Below are 27277 nucleotides of genomic sequence, written 5' to 3' on the forward strand. Positions count from 1 at the left end.
TCCTACCATTCTTCCAAATTTGATTCTTTCTCCTATGTAAATGTCTATTTCCTTACATTTTGTTGTCGTATAGTTAATGACCTTAACCACAGTTTCCGTGCACTGTTCTTTAAATAACTGTGTTTAAAGCTTTGTGTTTTACGATTCATTGTTTGAGGCTGATTCCAGCTGTCTGGAAATATTTTGGGGTCTGATTAACTCATCTAAAACTTCCTACCAGGAAAAAAACAGATAACCTAGAAAAGAGAAATAGCATACAGCTGTCCTTGTTTATTTGGAATCTATTGTTTCGGTGCAGGACTATATCATGGGGGCTTGAGACGAACTGTGCTCAAATGGAGCTTGAACCATTTCAAAACATTACAAAATTAATTTATGAAATGAATATGTAGAATTGAGTCCATGTATATCAGAGGCTAAATTGGAAGTTCTCCAAATTAATTTCCATCTATAATTCAATGTTTAAGAAATAAGTAATAAAAACATCTAATTTGAGTTTGCATGATGTTATTAAAACACAACAACAGGCACAATTATTTAGAATTAGGAACAACAAAAGATTTTTTTAGGGAATATTTCATTGCTTATATATTTTAAAAAATTACTGGCACATGATGATAAGCAAGTCAACTTTAAGTTTTGGTTTGTAAAATCTCTATAGACAATGTTCTCTCTTAAGGTGGGCACCTGGCATGGTCTATTTCCACCATCCCACTCTTGGTATCCACTGCACCCGCCAACAATGTATAAAAATGCCTGTTTTTTCACAACCTCAGCAATGGTGTTGAGTGTTTCATCATTCTGACGGGTAAGAAATGGTATCTCAGTGTTTTAATTAGCATTTATCTTGTTATGAATGGAGTTGAGTATCTTTTTAGTTTAAAGGTCATTGCATTTCTTTTTCTGTGGTCTAGTCATTTATTTTGCCTTTTTTTTTTTCTAGTGGCTTTCCCCCCTCTTTTCAATTTATAAAAAAAGAATTCTATATTTAAACAGAAGTTATATGGAGGGGAAAGCAGGATACCATCTTAGACTAAATCAATCGTGCTTATGGGAAGCCTTAGTATATAACATGTTATTAATAGAAATCTCTGTTTCCCCCTGTAAGGTGGCTGAGGCATATTGTGGCCCTCTTGGGGAACTAAAACAGTCTCATGTGTATTAGTCTGGTAGATCCATACTGGTAAAGCAGTGCTTTTCAAATTGGACTCTTTTCAAATCCATTTTTATACATGGAATTCCTCATAACATGTTTATGAAGATAGCAGTCTGTTTTTCCAAAAATATTTAAACCACTGCTATAGAATTGTTATTTTAAATTTTATAATACTTGTACCATTGTTCAATGACAGATACACAATTATGGTTAAAATAATTAGAAATCATTAACAAAATCAGTTAAATTGGTTTCTTCATTTATTAATTGAATTGACTAGACAATTTAGTTAAAATAGTTATCACATAAATATAGCCTCACTGCTTAAATATTTTTCATTCTTTGATTTAAAAAAGTTGCATTTCATTTTTATAGAGCCAACTATGAATCTTTTTGTATCTCAGTTTTTCATTAAATTTTTATATTAAAAAATATACACGGCATCCCAGAAATAGAACTGAACATGTTTTCATGTCTGCAAATTCCCTTTCAGTCATTATTAATGTATATATTTTTGTCTTCATAGCTACATATTTGTGTTTGGGCTTTTTCTAGTTTTTTTTTTTTTTTTTAAGATTTTATTTATTTATTTGACAGAGAGACAGCCAGCAAGAGAGGGAACACAAGCAGGGGGACTGGGAGAGGAAGAAGCAGGCTCCCAGCGAAGGAGCCTGATACGGGGCTTGATCCCAGAACGCTGGGATCACGCCCTGAGCCGAAGGCAGCCGCTTAACGACTATGCTACCCAGGCACCCCTTTCTAGTTTGTTTTTAATTGTAAAAATAGTAACAACACTTAAGACAAAAACTTAAGGCACGGTCATTCAGTCTTATCACTGACTTTGATTTTTTGCCAATTTGTCTTATGAGATATCTAAAATAATCCTATCTGACTCTTTAAAAGCCCCTGATAAATTAAGAATAATTTTGTTTTCTGTGGTGGTAAAAACATCCTCTGTGCTTCTCTTAAATAGGATAGATAGTATTTTCAAGAGCAGCAAAAGTGGGCTTGGTTTTAGTTTTAAAAGTTTAATGAAGTACTGTATGTGAAATTTACTGAGGTTAAGGCACAAGTGAATCATATTATTTCTTGGAGAGTTTAGAAACATTAATTCCAACCATGTGTATTATAAAAGTGCCTCAAAATGTCAGTAACAAGGTGATATAATCATATATGTTTTCGAGGGGCCACAAAGAAGAATTGATGTTAGCCTTGAACTTACCACGGACTTTTTCCAACCTTATTGTGATCAATTTATGTTTTTCTATAAAGCAGTAATTTTTGACTTTCCGCTGTGAAAAATAAGGCAGTTTGTGGCTTATGCCTGCTCCTGGTATTTATTGGTCTTGTTACCTTGCTTAGGTCTCTTGTTTCTTTTTTGTGTGTCACCTGTTTCGTTTTTCATCACGGTAGCAATATAGTGTAGCATTTGCCTGCAGCAGCTCTAAATTATAAGGTTTTCTTTTACCTTTAATCCTAGAGTTCTGGATTTTTCCTTTCTTTGTTATCTGAAGAAAAGATAGATGAAAAAAAATATTTTTTTGACCACCACCCCACAACTCTGAAAGAGTCTTTGTTTTCAAGCAAATCACATCATGCCTTTCACCATGGACCTGTCATCTTAATCTCTCTTGATTTTGACTCTTTAAGTATCTACTCTTTCTTTTGGAATGTGTAGAAATCCCCCCCCCAAAAAAAGCTAAAAGAATTTATATTTGTGTCTTTTTGATGCTGTCGTTTTTCTTTTTCTTTTTTTTTTTTTTAAAGATTTTATTTATTTATTTGACAGAGAGAGAGACAGCCAGCGAGAGAGGGAACACAGCAGGGGAGTGGGAAAGGAAGAAGCAGGCTCCCAGAGGAGGAGCCCGATGTGGGACTCCATCCCGGAACGCCGGGATCACGCCCTGAGCCGAAGGCAGACGCTTAACTACTGTGCTACCCAGGAGCCCCTGTTTTTCTTTTTCTTGAGACACTGGGAACCTTTCTGTTTCCAATCTCATTTCTTTTCAATTTTTCAAGTTTTCAGCTACACTCCTTGTTTATTAATTGTTCATTTTCTTTTCTCCTTCAGGGACTCCTGTAATTTGAATTAGAGCACTCTGCAAATCTACAAGCATTCACTTCATGTCTTGGTTAATTTCTTATGTTCAGTGTATGTTTCTTGAGCCTGCCTCCTGGTCCACCAATCCAATTTTCTGCTGTGTTGATTCTTCTATTACTGCTTCTACTGCCAGTATTACTTGGATTGTGGCTAAATTCATTCCGCACTGGTCTCTGGGCCCTCCAGCTGTTCTCTTGTCTCTGTAGTCTCCACTGTTGCCAGAATGCACCATCTAAAACACGTCTGGCTATGTGGTTCCCCTGGTAAAATTTTTAGTGACTTCTTCACTACAGAGTAATATTCCAACTCTCTATTTTCCCAGGCAAAGCTTTGTGATCTGAGCGTCCCAGATATTTGACCTGTTTTTTAATCAGCCGCCACTCTTTTTACCCCCATGCCCTTGTGCATGGTCTTCCTCTGCCTGGAATGCCTGCTGTGCTTCCTTTTCCATCCTCCCCATCCGTACTCCCAGCCTGGATCAACTGTCTTTCCCCATCAAACACAGTTGTTTATTTTCTCTTGGCTGCATGCTCTGGTGCACCTTATCCATACTTCTTAGCTGCGTTTTCTAGTTATGTGTTTATCCTTGTCTGTGATACCATAACACCAGGGCACATACTGCATTATGACTTTTATAGCCTCAACACCAGCACAGTGCTGGTGTTTTGTTTTATTCCCCTCCTGTCTTTGGTTTTATTTACTTGAAGGGAGAGGCTGATCTCTATCATACCTTTTTATTTTTTTTCTTTCTTATGGGAAATATGTTTTATTGTAGTCAGGCTATTTAGTTATTTTTCTCTGGTCTGTTTTCTTATATGTAATTTACAAATCCGTAAGATGTGGTCTCACAGCCACGTGTCCTAAATCACAATATCGTACTCAATCCCTGAGTCGGGGTTCAGAAACCAGTTCTGTGAGCGATCTGTTCATGTCAGTAATCAAATTACAGGCATAGGTCAACCAGGACTAACTTCTCTAGCCTGATGGTTTGGTCTCGAGCCTGGGCTGGTGCTCCAGCTTTGCCAATGTGTTTCTAGTTATACAGCCCCGACATTTGAAAGCCAGCTGTACTCAGCCAGGGCGGTCTTCCTCTCCTGTTTTTATTGTTTACCTCCAAGATTATATTGTGCTCTAATTCTTAAACACTTAGAAAAAGGGGGAAAAAACACTTTACAGGTTTCTTTAAAAATGGTATGCTTTGCAGTTTTTTAAATAAACCTCTCAGACCAAACAGAGAATTACAAAGATGAGGGTAAAAGTCATTTAACCTCTCACCATTCAGAGATGAGCACATTTTAGAATACATTTTTGCCTAGAGACACATAAAACGTGTGCACCTGTTTCATAAATGACACTTGGCATTGAAGGCCATTCTAGAGCTTCCTCTTTTTTACTCAATAATGTGGTCAGACTCCGTGATGCATCCATATTTGAAGGTGTGTTTCCTCATTTACAGTTACTTGCCAGTTACCTGTAGTTGGACACCCACGTTCCTTGTAGTAATGCTGTGATGAACACTCATCTTGTACATTCGTTTACATTCATGTGTGAAGAGAGCTTTACTAGAGCGCTTCCATCAGAAGATAGGCAAATATATGTTCTAGATATTGCCATTATGCCTTTGAGAAAGGTTGTGGCAACTTACATCCCTATCATTACTGCATGAAATTCTTACTGCCCCGCATCCCAACCAAGGCCATGTTTTTGCCAGTTAATCCCCATGAGCTGAAGACCCCCAATTTACAACTCTAAATTCAGGTGTCTTGATATTTTCACGTGACATCTGCCCTACTAGCATCTCAAATAACATGCCCCAAATCATAACCTAATTTCTTCCTTCGATTCCCAAAACTGTTCCTTCCCCTTTCTACGTATTTTTTTTAATGGAATTCAAATTCACCTGATGATTCAAGTTAGACACCTGAAGTGATCTTTTTTATTGTCTCCTTTTCCGTCACTTTTCAGATCACCAAGGCTTATGGGGTCTATTCACAATATCATGTAAATCCAAATATTAGGAGACGCTGGAGTTAAGCTCTCCCACAGTTTTTAAAAAGACACTTGGAAAAAAATATCTTTTGATGAGGCAGCATGAATCTTTGAGGGATAGAATCAAATTTCTATTTGATTTCTGTTTTTAGTATCTAATTTAGTTACATATATGTAAAATTTGGAGATACTTTCCCCACTATTCCGTGTACAGATCTTGTTCCAGCTGTTCAACATACATACATACGTACATGCAACATACATCTTGGGTATTTTGTCAGCACCGGGATGAGTCCTCTAATGTGGCTTTCCAGGTCACCCCACTCCTCCCTTCCATCCAAGTTGCTTGAGATACTGTGTTTTTAAAATCCGTGTATAATACTGTCCCAGCCACAAGTACAGTTAGGACAGAAATTTTTCTCTCACTTTCTCTGTTGGCATATATTCATGATCTCATAACCTAAGTATGGACTGAGTCACTTTGTTCAAGTGATCATTGTAAGATTGCTTGACAATAACATCTACCACATGCAACTGTGAAGTCATACCCCAAGGAATAATCACTACATCTTCTCACTTTATTTGCCTGCCCCCCCCCCCACTTAGCAGTTGTGTCAGATTTTCTCTGGAAACAGTTGTTGATTCAGGCTAACATGTCTTCTCCAGACAATACTTTGTATTTTTTTTTAATAAAATACTTTGTAGATCATTCTGTAATCTGAGACTTTGTAAGGTTCAAATATAAGACAACTTCTTTTTTAAAAAAGATTTTTAACTTTATTTTTGCAAGTGAGAGAGAGTAGGAGCTGGGGGAGAGGCAGAGGGAGAGGTTCAGCAGGGAGCCTGATGCAGGACTCGATCCCAGGACTTTGAGATCATGATCTGAGCCGAAGGCAGACACTTAACCGACTGAGCCACCCAGGTGCCCACAACTGCTTCTTCGAAGGATGGTGTTTGGTACTGAAAATCTCTTCCTGTATGTGGGTATATACAGTGAATCTCAAATCTGTCTGCTTTTTTTCTCCGCTACCAGTACTGATCTAAATCATTTCTCACCTGGACAGTGACTCTTAGCTTTTAACTGTATGCCCCGGAGCTGTTTTTGACTCCTCCCCCTGTGTATTCTCCAATTACTTTTTAATATGCCCATGCCTGCTCTTGTTATTTCTCTGCTTAAAGCCCATCACTGCTCTTTCCTGAGTACCTTTCCTATGTCCCTGGGTTCCACTTGGCTTTTATCATTAGCACACGAACTCTCCAGCTTGATGTAGAAGCGTCTAGCCTCTGTGTATAGCATCAGATGTCTGGTGAGGTACAGGGGCTTAGGGAGCCAGAGCAAAAGGCAGCTACATTTTGGGAACTTTGTCACTGTTTCTCTCTGAACTTCCTGTCTCCTGCTCTTAGGAATGGGGAGCAGCAGCTCATACACATTTTATTTTGGAGATCAGCATGTATCATTCCACTCTCAAAGTCACTCTGGCCTGCAGCTTTGAAGTAGGTTTCCCTGCTACCATTACACCCTCCACTTAAGAACCTAAGACAAAAGAAACATGGCAGTGCTTGGCCAGCGAATTCTTCCTGCAGCCTTGTTATGCCCTCCCAGAGCCCACGTGAGCTGGGGATGTCTTTGGAACCCTTCTGAATGTGTCCACCTCAGAGTCTGCAGAATGTGTTGGGCTTACAAGCTAGAGCATTGCATACCAGCTTCTGGTATTTTCTCAGCATGGTCCAAATTGCTTTGTATCTTTTAAAGTTAATGGTGGATGGACAGAGACTAACCTTTTTCTTTTTTTTCAGATTAATTTTTTATAGTCTTTCTAATTTCTTTTTCATAGCTACATAGCTTTCCGCTTTGATATCCATAGCTTATTCAACTTTTTTAAAAATTTAATTCCAGTATGATTAACATACTGTGTTATATTAGTTTCAGGTTTACAATATAGGGTTTTTTCCTTCTATTTTCGATTATTTCTCCTCATTTTGTTCTGTATTGGAGACAGAGTTTTGGGGGATTTTTAATTGTGTTTTTGGTTTGTTGTTTTTTGCTTTTTTTTTTTTTGGTCTTTTTGGTTAAAGTGACTTATACTGCCAGTAGCTCAGAAGATTCTTGTTTAGTACTCGAACCTAAATTTGGGATTATCAAGCTAGATAATGCCATTTAGTAGTCTTGATTGTGGTTCTTAGAGTGTGGTTTCTTAGTTCTTGACTAATTGATGTTGGAATTTATAGAAATTCCTTTGTCTTTTAGAATAGATTTATTTCTTGCCACTGTTTTAGTTTTAGGGGTGTTGATTTCTTTCTTCTTTCTTTCCTTCCTATCCTTTAATGGGAAATGGGGGACTGGAGATCTTCTGATGTTGACATTTTCTGGAAGGTCCTGATTCACTCAGCCTTACAGGTAGGGCGAGTGGGGGAAAGGATTTTTAGTGGAGAAATCTGAATGGGGGATGTGCATAGAAGTGGCCAATTACCCCCAAAATGTTTCTTTGGAATTTTGACATTTTTTGTAACCATATTTTGTAAGGATAACTTTAAAAATCTTTTAAAATATGTTCCAGATTAAACATAGAGATTAGAAATGAAAATGAGAAATATTTAAATAATTTTGTTTAATAAATGTTGATTCTTGCTTGAGTCAGATCACTTTTGGTGTATACTATAATTTGTAGGACCTTTAATAATCTACTTTAGAAAATTTCTAAGGATTCATATAAATTCCTGTATTTAGAACCGATCAGAGAAAAAGAGGCTATGAAATTGCTTCTTTACTAGTGATTAACTATATTTAGTCTACTACCCAAACCCAGAGGTTGAGATTGTTTACATAATGATGCATCTTAAAAATATGAATTCTCTAGCAGTCATTGTTTTGGTCAGACCTCTAATCACGTCCATCTGTATTCCCGTTCAGCTGTCTCGATCAGCTGTGACAGTGAAACTCTAGTAACAGATCTTCCACCTCGAGTCTTGGCCACTCTGGTGAAGCACATAACTTTGATTTGCAGGCTACTGAACCCAGTTATTCTGTTTTCAGGGAAAACGACAGGGGACAATAGATGGCTTTGTACCCTCTTGTCAAAAGCATGAAGCATTAATACTGTGATTCAAATATTGGTGTGCCAACCAGGCCCTGGTTATCTGGCATGATGACAGGTTTGCTAATGATTCCTGACATGAGTGTCACAAAGAAAAAAATTGTAAGTAGCCACAGGATAGCACTTCACAAGTACTGTTTTTCTTTAAGTACTGCATCTACACGATCCCATCAAATGAAAGCTTCAAAAAGAAAAAAGGACCCACTTTTGATGAGTTATTCCTTATTTTTTCCACTCTCTTGTGCTAGGAAGGTTCATTTTACTTTGCTCTTTCTGATAAATGACTTCTTAAGGGAAAATTGTGATTTTTGTCATGTCTTTTCTAGATTGATGATTCCTGTCTTATTTTTCAAATGTAGATTTTAGTTCTGCAGCTTATCAATTGAGAGTTTCAGTTAAAAGCAAAATGGTTGCAATTTAACCTAGTATGGTGAAAATAATACTTATTTTTTTATTATACACCTCAATTTCTTATTTATTTATTTATTTATTTATTTTTGAGTGAGAGTACGCACACATGCACACACGTAAGTGGAGGGGAGGGGCAGAGAGAGGGGGTGGGAGACAAGGAGTCCTAAGCAGGCTCCACAGCCAGCGGAGAACCTGACGTGGGGCTTGATTTCACGACCTTGAGATCATGACCTGAGCCGAAATCAAGAGTCGGATCCTTAACCGACCGAGCCACCCAGGTGCCCCAAGATGTTGATATCTTAAAGAAAAAGCATTTAGATAAAAGCAGCTTTTAGATTAAAAACTTCAGAAATTATAGTATTTAACCGACAGAGCTACCCAGATGCCCCCAAAATAATACTTATTAAAGACAAATGATTAAAAGAAACCTATACAAATAGTCTCAGCATTCACATAGAACTTTGGCACATTTTTTGTCATAATAGTCCACTGGGTCATGCTTCCTTTTTCACTAATGACCTTTGAAGGACACAGTTTTTGAAAATACAATCTAGTTTCTAAAAGTTTTTTCTTATTATGGTAATAGGTTTTCACTGTAAAAAAAAATTGCAAGTACAAAGACCATGAGGAAAATAGTTTTTAAAGAAAATGTTTGAAGAATTACCCAGTAATTATACCCTGTGGTAGTACTTTAAGTATTGTTAAGTATTTAAATATGAGTTCGTCTTATGTATGGTTTTTATTTCCATGTCCTGAGATTGTTTCAGTTTGAGGTCACAATGAATATTCTGTGTTGTGACCTGCATTTCTCACTTAAAATATATCATGAGCATTTGATCACATTGTTATACTGAAAACATTAGTTTTAATGCTGCTGCTTTACGAAAGGATTTCTTTGTCTTTGAGAATTACAGTAAAAGTATTTTCTTCTGAGATGGATTCCGTTCAAAAGTCTATCAGGATAGCAACCACATTATTTAAAGTGTCAGTTTGGTGTGTTGAAGAGAAGTATTGACTCAGCACTACGCTAGGCATCGTGGAGAAGAGCGAGGAACGAAACATAGTTCCTGACCTCACACAGGCTTAAGACCCGGTGAGGGAGGCCGAAGTGTGCCCCACTGTTCTGTAGCAGGAACCAGCAGGGAGGAGAGGAAAACAGGGGCTTCTTACTACGGACTTCAGAGTTCTACTTGGGTCTGGGCTTCAAAGAGCAGGTGGACAAGTGGCCAGTGTGCAGACCTTTCGCTCTGACGGTATTTATATGTACACAACACTGTGGGGTGCCAGGTAGAGTAGACAGAAAACGGAAACCGGTAGGGGTCCTAGTTGGAGGTGGAGGTTCGAAGGGTAGGACAGGGTGTTAACATGACCAGTATAGTTGCCTCAGAAGTAAGAACATGCAAAGGTATGATGGCATTTTCCTCCTGGACACCCACTCTTCTTCTTTATAGTTCAGATCCCTGGCCATGCATCAGAGGTTTTCTTAGAGAAATGATTGTTATTTGCAAATACATCCTCCACTGGAATACTTGCTTTATTTAAACAAATAAAAACCATCAAAACTTTTTTCGAAAGCATGATAATGTGTTTTACTTATACATCATTTGAATATAATGAAGCAATTTCAATGCTGCATTAACATTGAATTCTACATGTAATATGCAGTATTAGGCGTTCAGGAATGAATATATTTAGTGAGGTACAGTTCAGAGTTTTTTCAGATGTATAGTCTACCTAAACGAAACAATTGTTTCTTTAGCTACGCTCTCAGTTCTGGAGGCAGGGAAGGAAGAAAGGAAGGAAAAAAAGGGAGGGGAAAAAGGAAAACCTTTCTTGGGTGTACAGGGCAAGAACCAGATACACAGCAGCAGACTTAACCTCAGATTGCTGGTGACGTAGGACCCAGGGAAGTAAGATGAAGTGTGACCCGTGTATTTATGATGGCTGCTCCCAGGAACCAGTGGAGAATGGACACTCCCTTTTTAACAATGTCCTATTGCCATAAATATGTAATAGAGGCAAAAAAAAAAAATGTGACCTCTGACAGAGAAAGACAAATACTGTGTGTTCTCTTATTTGTGGAATCTGGGAAAGCCAAACTCATGGAAATAGAGAGTAGAATGTGGTCATCAGGGGCTGCGGGTGGGGGAAATGAAGAGGTGTTGGTCAATGGGTACAAACTTCCATCTGTAAGATGAGTAAGTACTGGTGACTATAACTAACATGACCATACCTAACATTAACTTAATAGATCTTAAATCTTATCACCATATACACAAAAAAAATGGTAATTATGTGAGGAGTTGGAGGTGCCAAGTAACCTTATTGTGGTAATGATTTCACAGCATATATGTGTATCAAATCATTGCATCATACCCCCTAAACTTACCTGTGTTATATGTCAATAGTATCTCCAGAAAGCTGGGGAAAAAATCACTGAATGTGAACTCCGCAAGCAGGCGGCTTTCTCCTGACTGGTGAGGTGGCAGCCGTGTTCTGCAGGAGATGGCAACATTGTGTGATTGCTTCAGCCTGGGTTTCTGCAAACTGTAACTCGGGACAGTACTGGACACTGACTAGTTGTAAAAACTGAAATGGCTCAAGGGATTCCAGAGTATTTCTTGCTTTTCAGATTTGGGACTGAGTAAGAATTCTATACGTTATTTTAAAAATTCATTAAGTTCCTATGTGCCTGTAATGACAGAGGCATAAAGGTTTATGTAGGTATGGGTCTTCCAACTTTATAACTGTGAATGTCGAGATGGAAGACAGAACAGAAATAATGAGATGGCATTTGAAGTACGGAATGTAGAGGCAGCCAGTAAGAACATATCCGTAGTTGTTAGCTTAAAGCAATTATTAAGGGCCTTGGTGTCAGACTTAAGTTGTTGATGTTCTTATTGTTGTAAGGTGCTAGCCAACCCACTGGTCCCTGGAACTCTTGTCTCAGCTTGTGGGAACTCTTCCTCACTTTCTAAGAACCAGCTATACTGGATTTCTCTGCCTTCCTGTAAGCGCTGTGTTTTTTCCCACCTCGATTAAGTGTCTTTGCATGTCCCACTCTCTCAACTCCTCCCCTCCCCCACTTTTTTTTGGGCCCAGCTGGCTCCTGTTTATCCTTCAGGTTTCAGCTCCTGTGTAACTTACATGGTGACATCATCCCGGGCTGCCCTGACTTAGGATCTAGATTGCAGATTCCCACAGTGCTCTATGCTAATCTGTCCTAATGCTCTTGTGTTTGAAAAGTCTTCTTCAATGTTCATCTTCCCTGCGAGGGTTCAGGTTTCATTTGGGTGCACTCTCATTCCCTGCTTTACCCCCTACTACCCAGGACTCGGTGCATCCTTGTTTACACAGTAGCTGCAGCTGTTTCAAGGAAGGGTAGGGTCTTAATGAGAGAGCTCTTATAAGCTCGTACTCTCATAAGCTTATGCAAGAGAAGAAATTCATCAAAAGATATAGATAGAGACAGATAGGTGGGGGACAGGCATTTAGCTCCAATATACGTTCTGGAGCCGGGCTGACTGCGTTCAGATCCCAGGTCTGCTACCTTTAATGATGTCACCTTGGCCAAGTTACTTAACCTCTTTAAACCTCAGCCCCTTCTCTGTAAAGTGGGAATAATAATAACACCTACCCCAAAGGTTTTCATGAGGGGCGAAAACATGTAACATATAATATATATAATGATACTTCTAAAATAAGTTCTAGTGATCTCTATTTCCCATCCTCTTCTCATTCCTACATCTTCCCTCTAGGAAAAGCAGAAGGGTTTGGGGGTTTTTTTCCTGCTTGGATTTGTTATCCCCAGGGGTGCTAGAACACAGTAGATATGAATGGTTAACTTAGCCTTATTTTGTATTTTGGGATGGCCAGATACCATTTTGTGAATACGTTTAAAAATATTAATAAATAGAGAACAGAATTTAAGGAATTAGCATATAAACTATAATTAAACCTACTTTTAAAGACTTACAGAGCATGCTGCTTCAATGAAAGTTTATTTTAGTGTTTTGGTAGTCAAAATAAAATCTGTTTCATTGTTTAAGAAATGCAGTTTAGGGGGCGCCTGGGTGGCACAGCGGTTAAGCGTCTGCCTTCGGCTCAGGGCGTGATCCCAGCGTTCTGGGATCGAGCCCCACGTCAGGCTCCTCCGCTATGAGCCTGCTTCTTCCTCTCCCACTCCCCCTGCTTGTGTTCCCTCTCTCGCTGGCTGTCTCTATCCTGTTGAATAAATAAATAAAATCTTTAAAAAAAAGAAATGCAGTTTAGGATAAAGTTGTATATAGACTACTAAAAAGTGCTTTATCAGGTGAGCTCTTCTAAAATTCATGTATTCAAGGATGGAGAGGGTCAAATGAAAAATCAAAAATACAAAATTCAACTGATTCACTCATTTTGTGTGCTAGATACTAGGACTAACTCTGTAAAAACAAACCATGGCTTGGCCCTCAGCTGACAAACCATGGACTACATTTCCTATGTGGTACCTTTTATCCCTGTGACTTATCTGCTCTATCCCACTTCCCCTTATCCCCCTGCCCTCTGGCAACCATCAGTTTGTTCTCTGTGTTTATGGCTCTGTTTCTGCTCTTTGTTTCTTTGTTCATTTTTGTTTTTTAAAGATTGATTGATTGATCGATGTGACACAGAGAGAGAGCACAAGCAGGGGGAGCGGCAGGCAGAAGGAGAGGGAGAAACAGGCTCCCCGCTGAGCAAGGAGCCCAAAGCAGGACTCAATCCCAGGACCCTGGGATCACGACCTGAGCTGAAGGCAGATGCTTAACCGACTGAGCCACCTAGACACCCCAAGACTAGAGATTTCTAAAAGAAAATTATATGAGGAAATTCTTTTTGGGGACGTAGAATGCTCTGAGCAGCTCACATTTTTTAAAAGATACACATGATTGACAAATGGAAGGAGCACATAATCACATTTATACAAGTAGACAAAATGCTTTGAGGGTTGTATCTGGAGCAAGAGCAGCAGGAAGGAAGCGGTGGGCTCACTGTCGCAAGATGTTGTTAATGTTAGCGGTTTGTAGACAGAAATCAGACACGTACCATTCTTACTTTGCTTCCATAATCTAGAACTAGCAAAAGGAAAACAAACAGCCCGAAATGGGGGAAATTAAATTAAAAAAAAAATGAGAAGATAATAAAAGTTTCATTCACTTTAAATGAATTTACATTTTCAAAACTCAACTGCATTGCCTCCCAGGAGTTAAAGGCACCAAAGACTTGATCTTAGAGCTATTGTCAGTATTCTTTATGAAATCATGGAGAATATGGAGAGTACCAGAAGACTGAAGAGAGACAAACGTTCTGTTTTCAAAAGGTGTGAAGTAGATTGTAAAAACCCAAGTCTACTTCCTTAACTTGAAACTGTGGCAAAATTTGAAGAGATTGAACAAATATAAAATATTTTAAGTGTTTAGAAAAGAATAGGATGATCACCATGAATCAATGTGAATTTATAAGAATAAGATATGCCAAATTCATCTCATCCCCCCCCAGTTTTATAATTACTACTGGATTAAGGAATAGTAAAGTCCCGTACCATCTTGACTTTAGGAAGTGGTTGGCAAAGTCTCTTAGACGATCCTTATGGCAAAGGCAGTGAAATGTTGACAGTTAGAATGGTTTACAGCTTGTTGAATGGCTAGTCCCATGGTGGCGTGCCATAGGGTTTCTCTAACTTACAATCAGTGTCTCTACACACACATTCCTCAGAGATAACCTCCAGTGAACATTAATTCGCATTTATTCAGAAAGCATGGATTTGTAGTGATGCGTTCTTTTGACTAAGGATTTATAGGTTGAAACTTGAGTGTCTGGATTTAGTCCTATGATTGAGATTTCAGTTACAGACTCTTCCCCGCCTGAGCTGTATTTGTAAGATCTATAGATCTGTTCTTAAGTTTCATGAATAAACTTACAAATCACTTAGAAATCAGGGAGTAAAGAAATCAGGGAGTAATCTTAACACGTAGAGCAAAGCCTGGCTGGGTAGGAATGCTAACTTATGAAGAATCTTTTTCTCTTCCTTGTTTAGCTGCAACTGCATTAACCCCAAGTAAATGTTTTTCATACCCTTGAAATGTCAAGTTTCTGTGAAACTATGCCTAAATAAAAGGCTGACGTTTATATACAACGTGATAATGTAGATATACTCAGCAGTGTTTTTGTGAGTTAATGTTTCTGTTGGCCTGGTAATTCCACAGTCATCTGCCTCATCAGGATATTTGTACTTTTTTTTTTTTTAAACAAATTCCCTGGATACCTATCAAAGAGGGAACCATAATATTCTGTCCCCTTATAGAAGGTCTTTTGGTGTCTTGAGGCAAGGAGGTCCATGATGACTCCTATATCCATTATATTTTACTATTAATTATTAATCTGAAAGAATGCCAACCCCACATAGAAGTTGTTAATCTTTTATAATTGACATTTCACTGATACTTGTAATATTTTGTCTCCAGCATTGAAGATGTGTGACGACGTTTTTGAATGACTTGCACATTTTCAATAAAATGTCACATTTATGAAATTGCCCCTCACCCTTTTCTTGGCAACTATTCATCTCGGCATTGCATCCAGAACCCCAGCAGGGGTTGTGGGTCGTAACTGAGAGTGAGTACAGTTCCAGCCCTGATATTCCTAGGTACCATTCTTCAAATCTAGTTCTTTCTGCTTTAACTGGCCTCTCAGTCTTAAGATCTTGTAGTCCCTTGAAATAGGAAAGGAGGTGTTTTAACTTCATTTCCACCTTAAGAAACCCCGTTATGCTGTAACTTGTGATCTATGACTTTTATTACGGCTTTGTCTTTCATTATATCTGATTTAATGGCTGTTATTTTAGTTGGATTAAAATCCAATCTGAGTTCTCAGCATACCATATCTTATAGTAAAATTTCAAATTAAAAAACAAAGAAAATCTTGAGTTAAAAAAAAAGTGTTGACTCAGATTGTCTTCTTGAATTACAGAGGCATTATCCTTTATCCAAGCTAAGTATATTCATGAAAATATGTTGGATAGTGGATTTTTACATGTTGGAGCCAGTACTATATTATTTTAAGTGGGAAAAAACAATGATGTGTTCTCTATCTATTCAAAAACTCTGAACATCCGCAAATACCACTAAAACTTTTAAGCACCTATATAATAATCTATCAAAGCTTTTGTACAGTGTTTATTACAAAGCATTTGGAACACATCTACCTAATTTTAAAAATATTTAACAAATTCATTATTGGATATGTTTTTGTTCAATAAGAAAGGAGACTATACAGTTTTTTTAAATTTAAATTCAATTTAGTTAACATATACTGTATTGTTAGTTTCAGGGGTAGAATTTGGTGATTCATCAGTTGCACATAACACCAGTGCTCATTCCATCCAATGCCCTCCTTAATGCCCGTCACCCAATTACCCCATCCCCCCACACCTCCCCTCCAACAACTCTCAGTTTGTTTCCTATAGTTAAGAGTCTCTTATGGTTTGCCTCCCTCTCTGTTTTCATTTTATTTTATTTTATTTTTCTTTCCCTTCCCCTATGTTCATCTGTTTTGTTTCTTAAACTCCACATATGAGTGAAATCACATGGCATTTCTCTTTCTGACTGACTGACCTATTTCGCTTAGCATAATACCCTCTAGTTCCATCCACGTCGTTGCAAATGGCACGATTTCATTCTTTTTGGTGGCTGAGTAATATTCCAGTGTGTGTGTGTGTGTGTGTGTGTGTGTGTGTGTGTGTGTGTGTATCTATATCTGTATATATCACGTCTTCTTTATCCTTTCCTCTTTCGATGGACATCTGGGCTCTTTCCATAGCTTGGCTGTTTTGGACATTGCTGCTATAACCATTGGGGTGCAGGTGCCCCTTTGAGTCACTATGTTTGTATCCTTTGGGTAAAAATACCTAGTAGTCAGGTATTGCTTGCAACAATCTGTCATTTCCTGACTTGTTAATTTCAGCCATTCTGACTGGTGTGAGGTGGTATCTCACTTTAGTTTTGATTTGTATTTCCCTGATGATGAGTGATGTTGAGCATTTTTTTCATGTGTCTGTTGGCCATTTGTATGTCTTTTTTGGAGAAATGTCTTTTTGTGTCTTCTGCCCATTTTTTGAACTGGATTATTTTTTCTTTGGTGTTGAGTTTGATAAGTTCTTTATAGGTTTTGGATACTAACCCGTTATCTGATGAGTCATTTGTGCATATCTTCTCCCATTCCATAGGTTGCCTTTTAGTTTTGTTGACTGTTTCCTTTGCTGTGCGAAAGCTTTTTATATCCTGATGAAGTCCCAGTAGTTCATTTTTGCTTTTGTTTCCCTTGCCTTTGGAGACGTGTCTAGCAAGAAGTTGCTGTGGCTGAGGTCAAAGAGGTTGCTGCCTGTGTTCTCCTGCAGGATTTTGATGGATTTCCTGTCTCACATTTAGGCCTTTCATCCATATTGAGTTTATTTTTGTGTATGGTGTAAGAAAATGGTCCAGTTTCATTCTTCTGCATGTGGCTGTCCATTTTTCCCAGCACCATTTCTTGAAGAGACTCTCTTTTTTCCCATTGGATATTCTTTCCTGCTTTGTTGGAGATTAGTCGACCATACAGTTGAGGGCCTATTTCTGGGTTCTTGAGACTATACAGTATTGATTATGAATTATGTTTTCCTTCCACCCAGCAATGAACAAGTACAGTGATAAAAATACGAAATGGCATAATATGGTTCCATCTAAATGGAACTCGGGTTGGTAGAGCCCCTGGATGCCTGGCAGAAACCATTTCTGTGACCAGGGATTCTTCTGTGTTATCTCCGTAAATATATTTCAGGCTTTCTTCTTTGATCACAGAGGGGTCCCCCTTCCTCAGCATCTATTTTTGGCAAGGCAAAACAGGGACTTCTTGGTTTGTGTTTATTAGTTAGGATCCGAATGTTATCTCTAAACTTTAGCAGCACCCTGGTTTCCTGCTTGTATGAATACCCTCTCATCTGGTTATGCTTGTTTATACCTGTGAGAAAAGACCAAAAAGGGGGGTTAGAAATGCTACATTATGGAATAATAGTTAAAAGAATGAACTGATCTGTAATAACCTTTTGGCTTATCTATCCTTGTCATAATTAAGCTGTTCCAAATAAAGCAAAGAGTATATTTTAATTGCCTAGTCATTCCTTACTCGATACAGTAATCCATTATGTTTTAGCATTGCCCTTTTGTAATCATGCGAAGTCTTATCTAGTGAACAGTGTTTGGGTTGCTTTGGTTTTCATTTTAAGTTCAGCCTTTACTATAAATTCACTGCTATCAGATTTCTGCAATCCTCTATTTTTCTGCTTAACATTTCTTTGAGACCTCTAATAGTCCTCTTTTTATCTCCCATTTTCCCCACAAATAAGAAAAAAAATTTTCATTCTCTTATTGAATCACATTGTATCTAGGAGTCTTCTGACAGACAGAAGATGCCTGTTCAGTCAGTGATAGACAGAAGGCTCCGAAATACAGCCCCATTTGGCCTTTTAGAAGATCAGAGAGCTGGCCGGTGTACGTTGAAACATGGTTAGTGGGGGGTTAGTGAATGGGTTTGGTCAGAGATGGCCAAAGCTAGACCATGTGGAAGTTTGGATTTTATTCCAAGTGCAAAAAGAAGTCATGGTGGCGGAGATTGGGGGGGAGGGCTACTGAACAGAGTGGTGATTGTCTGGTTTATGTTTAAAATCTTGCTCTGGCTTCTGTGCAAGTGGTGCAGAAGGAGGCAAGAATGAATGCAGGGAGACAGATTAGAAGGCTGACGCAGAATGCGAGATGGGAAATGATGGTGGCTTAGATTAGGGTGGAGGCTCTGGAAATGGAGAGAAGTGGGCATGGGGCATGTTTTGGAGGTAGAACTGACAAAAGTTGCTAATGGATTGGATCCAAGGGATAGAAGTGAAAAGGAGAAGTCAGAAACTCCTGATGATTTCTAGCTTTTGGGTCTGTTCTGCTGGGTTGATGGTGCCGTTATTTGCTAAGACAAGGAAAACTAGAGCAGAGGAAAAATTGGGGGAGGGTGGAATTAAGAGTTCTGTTTCGGCTATCTGAAATTTGAGGTGCTTATTTGACTTTCAAATATATCTGCAGTGTATATGAATGAGTTTGATGGCTTTGGAGCTTGGTGGACGTAGATCAGGGATGCAGACATGGTAAGAACCTAGAAGTTATCAGTATTACATGGTATTAGATGGTATTTAAAGCCATAGATGGAAATTATCTTGGATATTTGTCATATTCTCTGACCGATACCTTGTCCCTCCCCTACTAGTGTAAAATTACGCCCACATTATGTGCTATAGGTATATATTATTAATTATAATACTTAATAATATAATAATAATTATATTAATATAATTATAATATAATAATAATAGCTTATAATAATTTGTTTTTAGGAAAACAGTGTTGTTTTTAGTAAAATACGCTTGTTTCTTTTTCCTGTCTATAGCTAAATGTTTAAGGGTATTCACTCGCTAACATCAATATTTAATTGGAGATCTAACAGTTACGTGTTCTGTCTTCTGTGGTTTTTTTCATAGGTAAAGTCATTAATAAAGATTTGCGACATTACCTGAGTCTTCAGTTTCAGAAAGGATCAATTGACCACAAGTTGCAGCAAGTGATCAGAGATAATCTCTACTTGAGAACCATTCCATGTAAGTATGAGATTGAATAAAAGAAAGGAGGCCAGTGTATCCTTATTTAACTCATCAAACACGTAGAAGTAATTCAGTAGAGTATCTCATATCAAATTGGGAAGACTGAGTTGGGGCACTAGGATGAAACAAAAATTGGATAAGGAGAAAAGTTTTCCAAGGACATGCAGGGTTTTTGTTTTTCAAGTAGAAAAACTAGATTCTATATCGTAACGTTAAAAACAGTCGTTAGACTTGAAGAGTTTAAGACTTTCTGTGTACATTTTGCTAACTAAATTTTCTTCCATAAATCAGTTCCAAATGTTTATTCAGTAAGAAAGCTTTTTTCGCTCTCAGTGCCTTGTACACTGAGAGTAAACATTTTTCTGTTAATTATTAGGACATTACTAATTTTAAAATCTGCCCCTCCCCCAAAGGAAAAAGGAGGAAATGCAGTACCTTCTTTGTAGTAATCCATGTTGAATTTTTATCTAGATGTTTGTATATCTATTCCAGTCTCGGTAGTTTTCATAGGACCTGGTGGTGGTGGTTGTTGTAAGGACGCCGTGTGTGTGTGTGTGTGTATGTGTGTGTGTGTGTGAACACATAACAAGAAACCATGTATGCTTACATTTTGGCTTTAGTTAGCACAAGTCTGGGGAAAAATAAAAAGCAGTAAACAATAAAAAAATGTTCTGGTTTGTTTTCCTTTTCAATATATTTGTAACTTCTTGTCGATAGTAGCTTTTATAATGGCTCTGGAATTCTTTATTTCTTTTTCTTGTTATTTACTCTTACACAGTGTCCAGTATATCACCAAGCGTGCCTAATTATACTCCTCAAATACCGATCCTTCTGCACTGCCTTAGACCCTCCCCCTTTCTTGCTTGAACTTTTTTTTTCTTTTTTTTTTTTCTTTTTTTTTTTTAACAGATAATAATATGTAGGGGCAAAGAGCTAGGTGAAAAATCTTGATCCTTGGACAAGTTACTTGATCTCCCTGAACCTCAGAATCCCCATATATAAAATGTGAATAACAAGAGACACCCCATGTAGTTCTAAGAATTAAAATGAGAACATGAGTGCCAACCACCTGTCCTCGAGTAGGCCCTCAGTGTCTGTCCTCTTCCCCATTCTAGCTGCATCCGCACCTCCGTCCGGTCTGTAAGTGCACGTCCAACTCTTGTCCATCTACAATTTATCCTTCAAAGTCTCTCATTGAGTACAAGTCCAGACTCTTTAACATGGTATAAAATGTTTTGGGTTTTGTTTTTAAATCCAACTCTTTATGTATGATTTCCTCCTGTAAATCTACCAGGTGGGATTTCAGAATTGCAACTCCTGCCTTTTTTTCTTTGCATTTGCCTGGTATATCTTTGCCCGTCTTTTTATTCTTTCCTCTTTCTGAAGCTCTTTGTTTTACAAATAGTGTTGGACGTTGTAGCCAGTGTGAAACTTGCTTTATATTTATTGATGTGATCCATGTCTTTAGTCTGCGTTTTGTCATGGTTTCCTATTTTACCCATACGCACATCATTTATATAAATAGCCTTTCACCCCCTAGTCCATTTTATTTGATCTCTCTCTTTTTAGAAAGGTTTGTACCTTTGTTCTAATGGCTACCTTTACACTTTTATATAATACTCTGTTCCTCCTCCCTTCCTTTTTTTGTTTTTTTCCCCAACTGTGAACAATATTAAGTGATCCAGTTATTGCTTCTTACTCCTTCCTTCTCTCTCCCATCATCTGACTTGAAATAATATACATTTTTTTACCCCAAAGATAATCAGCAAGCTTGCTCCACTTCACATATGCTTTCCTCAATTCCACTGTTATTTTGGTACTTGACCTGTGTCTATAATAACAAAACAAACAGCCATTACATAGTGCACTCTCCCCTTTAATATCATCGTTATTCTTTATTCTGTGGGTAAATACACATCAAATGTAACTACCAATGCTTATGTTGCTGTTTCTTCCATGACTGTGGTTTTCTAAAGCGTCTTCTCTACTAGATTTCCCAGGAAAGAGTCAGAGGATCATCATAGTTGGTCTATGGCCTTTATACTTTCAAGTTTGTTTGGATATATATGAAATCTTTGCCTTATATTTTCTTTCCTTGATTATCTTAATTCTATTAGTCGATTATCTGATTGTCTTCTGGCATAAAGAGAGCGTTGCTCTTTACAAGTCTGAAAACAATCGGATTTTCATTCCCTTATAAGTAACTTGGTACTTTGCCTGCGTGAGGTGTCTCAGGGTAGCATTTTTAGTTTCATAGCTCTAGAGCTCCCTCTTCCCTTGTTAAAACAAGTCAATAAAAATATGTACTTGTACTTTCTGCTGTACTCTGCACTTTTACTTGGATCTTCTTTTAAATTTACTTGTACTGTCCTAGTTTTGTAGTTTCTCCTCAGTGTGAGGTTTTGTCCTAGAAAGGAGCTATAGTTTATTTGGTTTTCATTCATAGGGTCCAATCAGCTGCAGCCTTTTCAGATCCTAACAGGACCTATTAACCGACACACTGAAGTGTCCACAACTCCTCCAAGAATGCGGTGGTATATCAGTAACAGTTAACATACCAAATGGTCTGTAATTACCATTCTTTACTAAAAGATACCAGATCTTCTTGGAGAAAATTCTGATTCCCGGTCTGGAGCAAGGAAAGTACAAGGTGAGCTTGGAGCATCTAATTATCCCAGAAAGTATGTAAATGCCTAAAAAATGATGGGGACATATTAGAAGCACATTTTTTTTTAAAGCCATCTAGAAGGGGTGCCCACTGACAAGATCTGAAACAATTTGAGCAACAAAATTAATAAGAGAAAGAAAGACTTCTACCATTGTCAGATACTGCATTGTCGAAAGGATAAGCCTATGATCCCTAATAGAAGTGCGGAGGAGACTGCCCACAAAGAAATCCTATGGTTTCATCAACCTTCTGCCTGGAGCCACTTTCTGGGCCATAGTACAGGGAGGGAAAGCCCAGGCGGAGTACAGAGGCTTCTGAGTTGAGGAGACAGAAAGCTGAGTTCAAGAAGTCTGAGGTGCCTGAGATTTGCAGGCCAGGGTGTCAGAGAGGAGAGAGCTGTGAAGACAAGGAGCTCAAACCATCTGCATAGGTGCCCGCTTGACTCTGTTGCTGAATACTGAGCTGAAGATGTGTAGGATGGGATTCCACATGGCCAGGCAGAGATTCTCTGGGAGCTCTGAGGTTAGCAATTTCCAGAGTTTTTACAGGGCTGGGAGAATCTGAGTTCTAGCCCACCTGAGTGGAGAGACCTCAAGGGTCATGGCTTAGTAGGAGGGCTAAAATAGGTGTAAGTGCCTTGGGGCCCATTTTAACAAAGCTTAATGAAGCAAGCCCCCCGAGGATTAAACAAATATGCATCTAACTCAACTGTTAGCAAAAAGAAAGGAAGGGGGGGGCGGATGGGAGGGAGGAGATGGGGAAAAGCAACACCCGTTAAAGGAAGACAACAAAATCTCAACACTGAATAACATCGTATTTACAATGCCCAGTGTCTAATAAAAATTCTTAGATATATAAAAAAGAAGAAAACGTGGCCCATAATCAAACGAAAAGTCAGCTGATACAAAACGCAAAACAGGAATGGCATATATGCCAAATAAACAGGTATGACTGAAGCATGCATTTTAGAGTTGTTATAAATATGCTCAAGGATTTAAAGAAAAATAGGAATAAAATAAAGAGAAAATGGAATTTTTTTAAAGAATTAAATGGAACTTCAAAAATTCTTGGATGGAAACAGCAGAAGAAAAGATCAGTGAACTTGAAGACATAGCAATAAAAATGAATCAAACTGAAACAGGAAAAAGACTGAAGAGATTAGCTTTTTTTTTTTTTTTTTTTTAAGTATATATAGAGAGAGAGACATTTCCACTTTTGCTATGGAAGACTAACTGGTACTGGATTTACCTTCTTACTATAAACAACTAGAAATTGGGCAAGATATATGTAATAGCTGTTTTCAAAAATTGGGTCATAGGCAAAACAGGACTGTGATTCGTTCATATTGTGCTATGCACACTGTCAGCCAAAGCCAGGGGGGATACAGAAAAAAACAAATTAATAAATAGGTTGAAATTTTTCCAAATTTGATGAAAACTATAAATCCACAGAGCTATGGATCTCAACAAACCCCAAGCAGAAGAAACATTAAAAAAACCACATCTACACAAAGATAAACTCCAAATGGATGAAAGACCTCCATGTGAGACAGGAATCCATCAAAATCCTAGAGGAGAACATAGGCAGCAACCTCTACGACATTGGCCAAAGCAAACTTTTTCATGACATATCTCTAAAGGCAAGAGAAACAAAAGATAAAATGAACTTGTGGGACTTCATCAAGATAAAAAGCTTCTAGAGGCAGCCCACGGAATGGGAGAATATATTTGCAAATGACACTACAGATAAAAGACTGGTATCCAAGATCTACAAAGAACTTCTCAAACTCAGTACGTGAGAAACAAATAAACAAATCATAAAATGGGCAGAAGATATGAACAGACACTTTTCCAATGAAGACATACAAATGGCTAACAGACACATGAAAAAATGTTCAAAATCATTATCCATCAGGGAAATTCAAATCAAAACCACACTAAGATACCACCTTACGCCAGTTAGAATGGCAAAAATTGACAAGACAAGAAATAACAATTGTTGGAGAGGATGTGGAGAAAGGGGATCCCTCCTACATTGTTGGTGGGAATGCAGGTTGGTACGGCCACTCTGGAAAACAGTGTGGAGGTCCCTTAAAGAGTTAAAAATTGAGCTACCCTATGACCCAGCCATTGCACTACTGGGTGTTTACCCCAAAGATACAGACGTAGTGAAGAGAAGGGCCATATGTATGCCAATGTTCATAGCAGCATTGTCCACAATAGCTAAATCGTGGAAGGAACTGAGATGCCCTTCAACAGATGACTGGATTAAGAAGTTGTGGTCCATATATACAATGGAATATTACTCAGCTATCAGAAAGAACGATTTCTCAACATTTGCTGCAACATGGACGGCACTGGAGGAGATAATGCTAAATGAAATAAGTCAAGCAGAGAAAGACAATTATCATATGGTTTCTCTCATCTATGGAACATAAGAACTAGGAAGATCAGTAGGGGAAGAAAGGGATAAAGAAAGGGGGGGTAATCAGAAGGGGGAATGAAGCATGAGAGACTATGGACTATGAGAAACAAACTGAGGGCCTCAGAGGGGAGGGGGGTGGGGGAATGGAATAGACTGGTGATGGGTAGTAAGGAGGGCACGTATTGCTTGGTGCACTGGGTGTTATACGCAACTAATGAATCATCGAGCTTTACATCGGAAACCGGAGATGTACTGTATGGTGACTAACATAATATAATAAAAAAACATTAAAAAAACACATCTAAATATATCATAATCTAATTGCTGAAAACCAGTGATAGAGGAAATGTGAAAGACAGACAGAAAAAAGATACATTAAATACAAGGGAACAAAGAATGTAGACTTGTCAACAGAAACCAGTACAAGCCAAAAGTCAATCAAATGTCATCTTCAAAATGCTGGAAGGAAAAACTGCCAACCTAGATTTCTACATACAACAAAAATATCCTTAAGAGAAATAAAGAATTTTTCAGACCAAAGGAAAAAAAAAAAGTGAGGGAATTTTTCACTAGCAGACTTGCACTATAAGAAATACTAAAGGAAATTCTTCAGATGGAATGGGTATGATACCAGAGTGATATAACTGGAAGGAAATAGACACCCTCATAATTAGAGTTTAAGATTTCAACACGTCCTTCAGGGAAAGTAAAAAAAAAAAAAATCAGTAAGGTTATAGCGTGGATAACACTTTGAACTTGACCTAATTGCTACGTGTTCGAACATGCCTCCCATCCACAGAAGAATATTCATTCTTTTCTAGGGTACAGGGAACGTTTACAAATGAAGACCATATTCCAGGCCATAAAACAAGATTCAATAAATTTAAAAGAATTTAAATCATACAAAATATATTCTGTGATCATAATGGAATTGCAAGAAATCACTTAACAGAAAATCATCTGGAAAATCTCTGAATATTTGGAAATTAAATAGCACACTTCTAAATAGCCTGTGAGTTAACAAGGAAAATACAAAATATTACACATATCAGCATCTCAAAACATATCAAACCCAACATACCAATTTTTGGGATGTTGCAATAACAGTGTTTAGAGGGAAATTTATAGCATTAAATACTTAGAAAATAATAAAGATCTCAGTCAGTGATCTAAACTCCTAGCAAAAGAAGAGCAAAATAAGGAATCCAGCAAAAGAAGAGCAAAGTAAACCCAAATAAAGTAGGAGAAAGGAAATAAAGATAAAAGCAGAAATCAATAAACTAGAAAACAGAAAAGAGAGATTGATGAAACCCATGCTGATTTTTTCTGATCAGTAAAACTGGTAAACTTCTGGCCATACTGCTTAGGTAAAGAGAGAGAAAACACTGTTTAATGATACTAGGAATGAGAGAGATGGCATCATTAAAAATCCTACAGATGTTAAGTGGACAGTCAGGAATATTCTAAACAACTTGGTGACAGTAAACTGAACTCAAATGAAATGGAAAAAGTCCTTGGAGGAAAAAAAAACTACCAGTGTTCACTCAAGAAGAAATAGATGAGGGGCGCCTGGGTGGCACAGCGGTTAAGCGTCTGCCTTCGGCTCAGGGCGTGATCCCGGCGTTCTGGGATCGAGCCCCACATCAGGCTCCTCTGCTATGAGCCTGCTTCTTCCTCTCCCACTCCCCCTGCTTGTGTTCCCTCTCTCGCTGGCTGTCTCTATCTCTGTCGAATGAATAAATAAAATCTTTAAAAAAAAAAAAAAAGAAGAAATAGATGAGGGCTGCCTGGGTGGCTCAGTCGGTTAATCGTCTGCCTTCAGCTCAGGTCATGATCCCAGGGTCCAAGGATTGAGCCCCAAGTCGGGCTTCCTGCTTGGTGGGGAGTCTACGTATCCCTCTTCCCTTTGCCCCTCCTGCTGCTCGCGCTCTCGCTCTCACTCTCTCTGAAATAAATAAAATCTTTAAAAATAAGAAATAGATGAGTTTATAACAGTTCTCAATCTGTTAAAGGAATTGAATTTGTAGTTTGTAACTTTCCCATTAAGAAAGCATCGGGCCCAGATGGTACAGGTGAATTGTTCCAAACACTTAAAGACGAAATAATACCAATTCTACACAGACTCTTTAAGAAAATAGAGGAGGGAACTTCCCAACTCATTCTGTGATCTGATTATTATCCTGATTCTAAAACCAGACAAAGACTTAAAAAAAAATATTGGACCACAATTTTTCATGAACATAGACTTAAAACTCCTTAAAATATTTTAGCAAATCAATATATAGCAATATGTAAACAGGATAATACATTACAAATAAGGGGTATTTGTCCCAGGAATGCAAGGTTGGGATAACATTTGAAATTAATATAGTAACAGATTGTAAAAGAAAAACAAAACAAAATAGGTTATCTCCTCAAATAGATGCAGAAAAAACAGTTGACAAAATTCAACTCCCATTCATGGTAGAATCGCTCAGAAAACAAGTCTGCCAGTTTTTATTTAGTGCCTCTTGGCTTCAAATTACTCTTTTTTTGCCCGGGTATGATATTGCAACATTCCTCCTTTGCCAACTGGTAGGTACAATGTCAAATTATCTTGGGGCCGGCAGGTAGTATATGCTGGAGAAAGAAGAGTCATCTTTTCCTAGTTCCAGTGTGTCTTTTTCTTTTTGCTCCTGCCTGCAAAAAGACACTCAGTAAGTTTCAGCAGTGCTCCAGCAGTCAGCTTCCCACCTCATAGGCG

General features: G+C 38.1%; 1 protein-coding gene across 2 annotated transcripts in view; it reads left to right on the forward strand.

Moving 5' to 3' along the window:
* Window positions 1-27277, forward strand: part of MAGI3 (membrane associated guanylate kinase, WW and PDZ domain containing 3) — a 233105-nt gene that overhangs the window by 122220 nt on the left and 83608 nt on the right. For both annotated transcript variants that reach the window (XM_045801476.2, XM_045801477.2), the window contains exon 2: window positions 19323-19439. In XM_045801476.2, coding sequence (XP_045657432.2) covers window positions 19323-19439 — 117 coding nt within the window. The remainder of the gene's footprint in view (window positions 1-19322; window positions 19440-27277) is intronic.

Source organism: Ursus americanus, chromosome 12, assembly GCF_024610735.1.
Source record: "Ursus americanus isolate L20-20 chromosome 12, mUrsAme1.1.p, whole genome shotgun sequence".
NCBI classification, from domain to species: Eukaryota; Metazoa; Chordata; class Mammalia; order Carnivora; family Ursidae; genus Ursus; species Ursus americanus.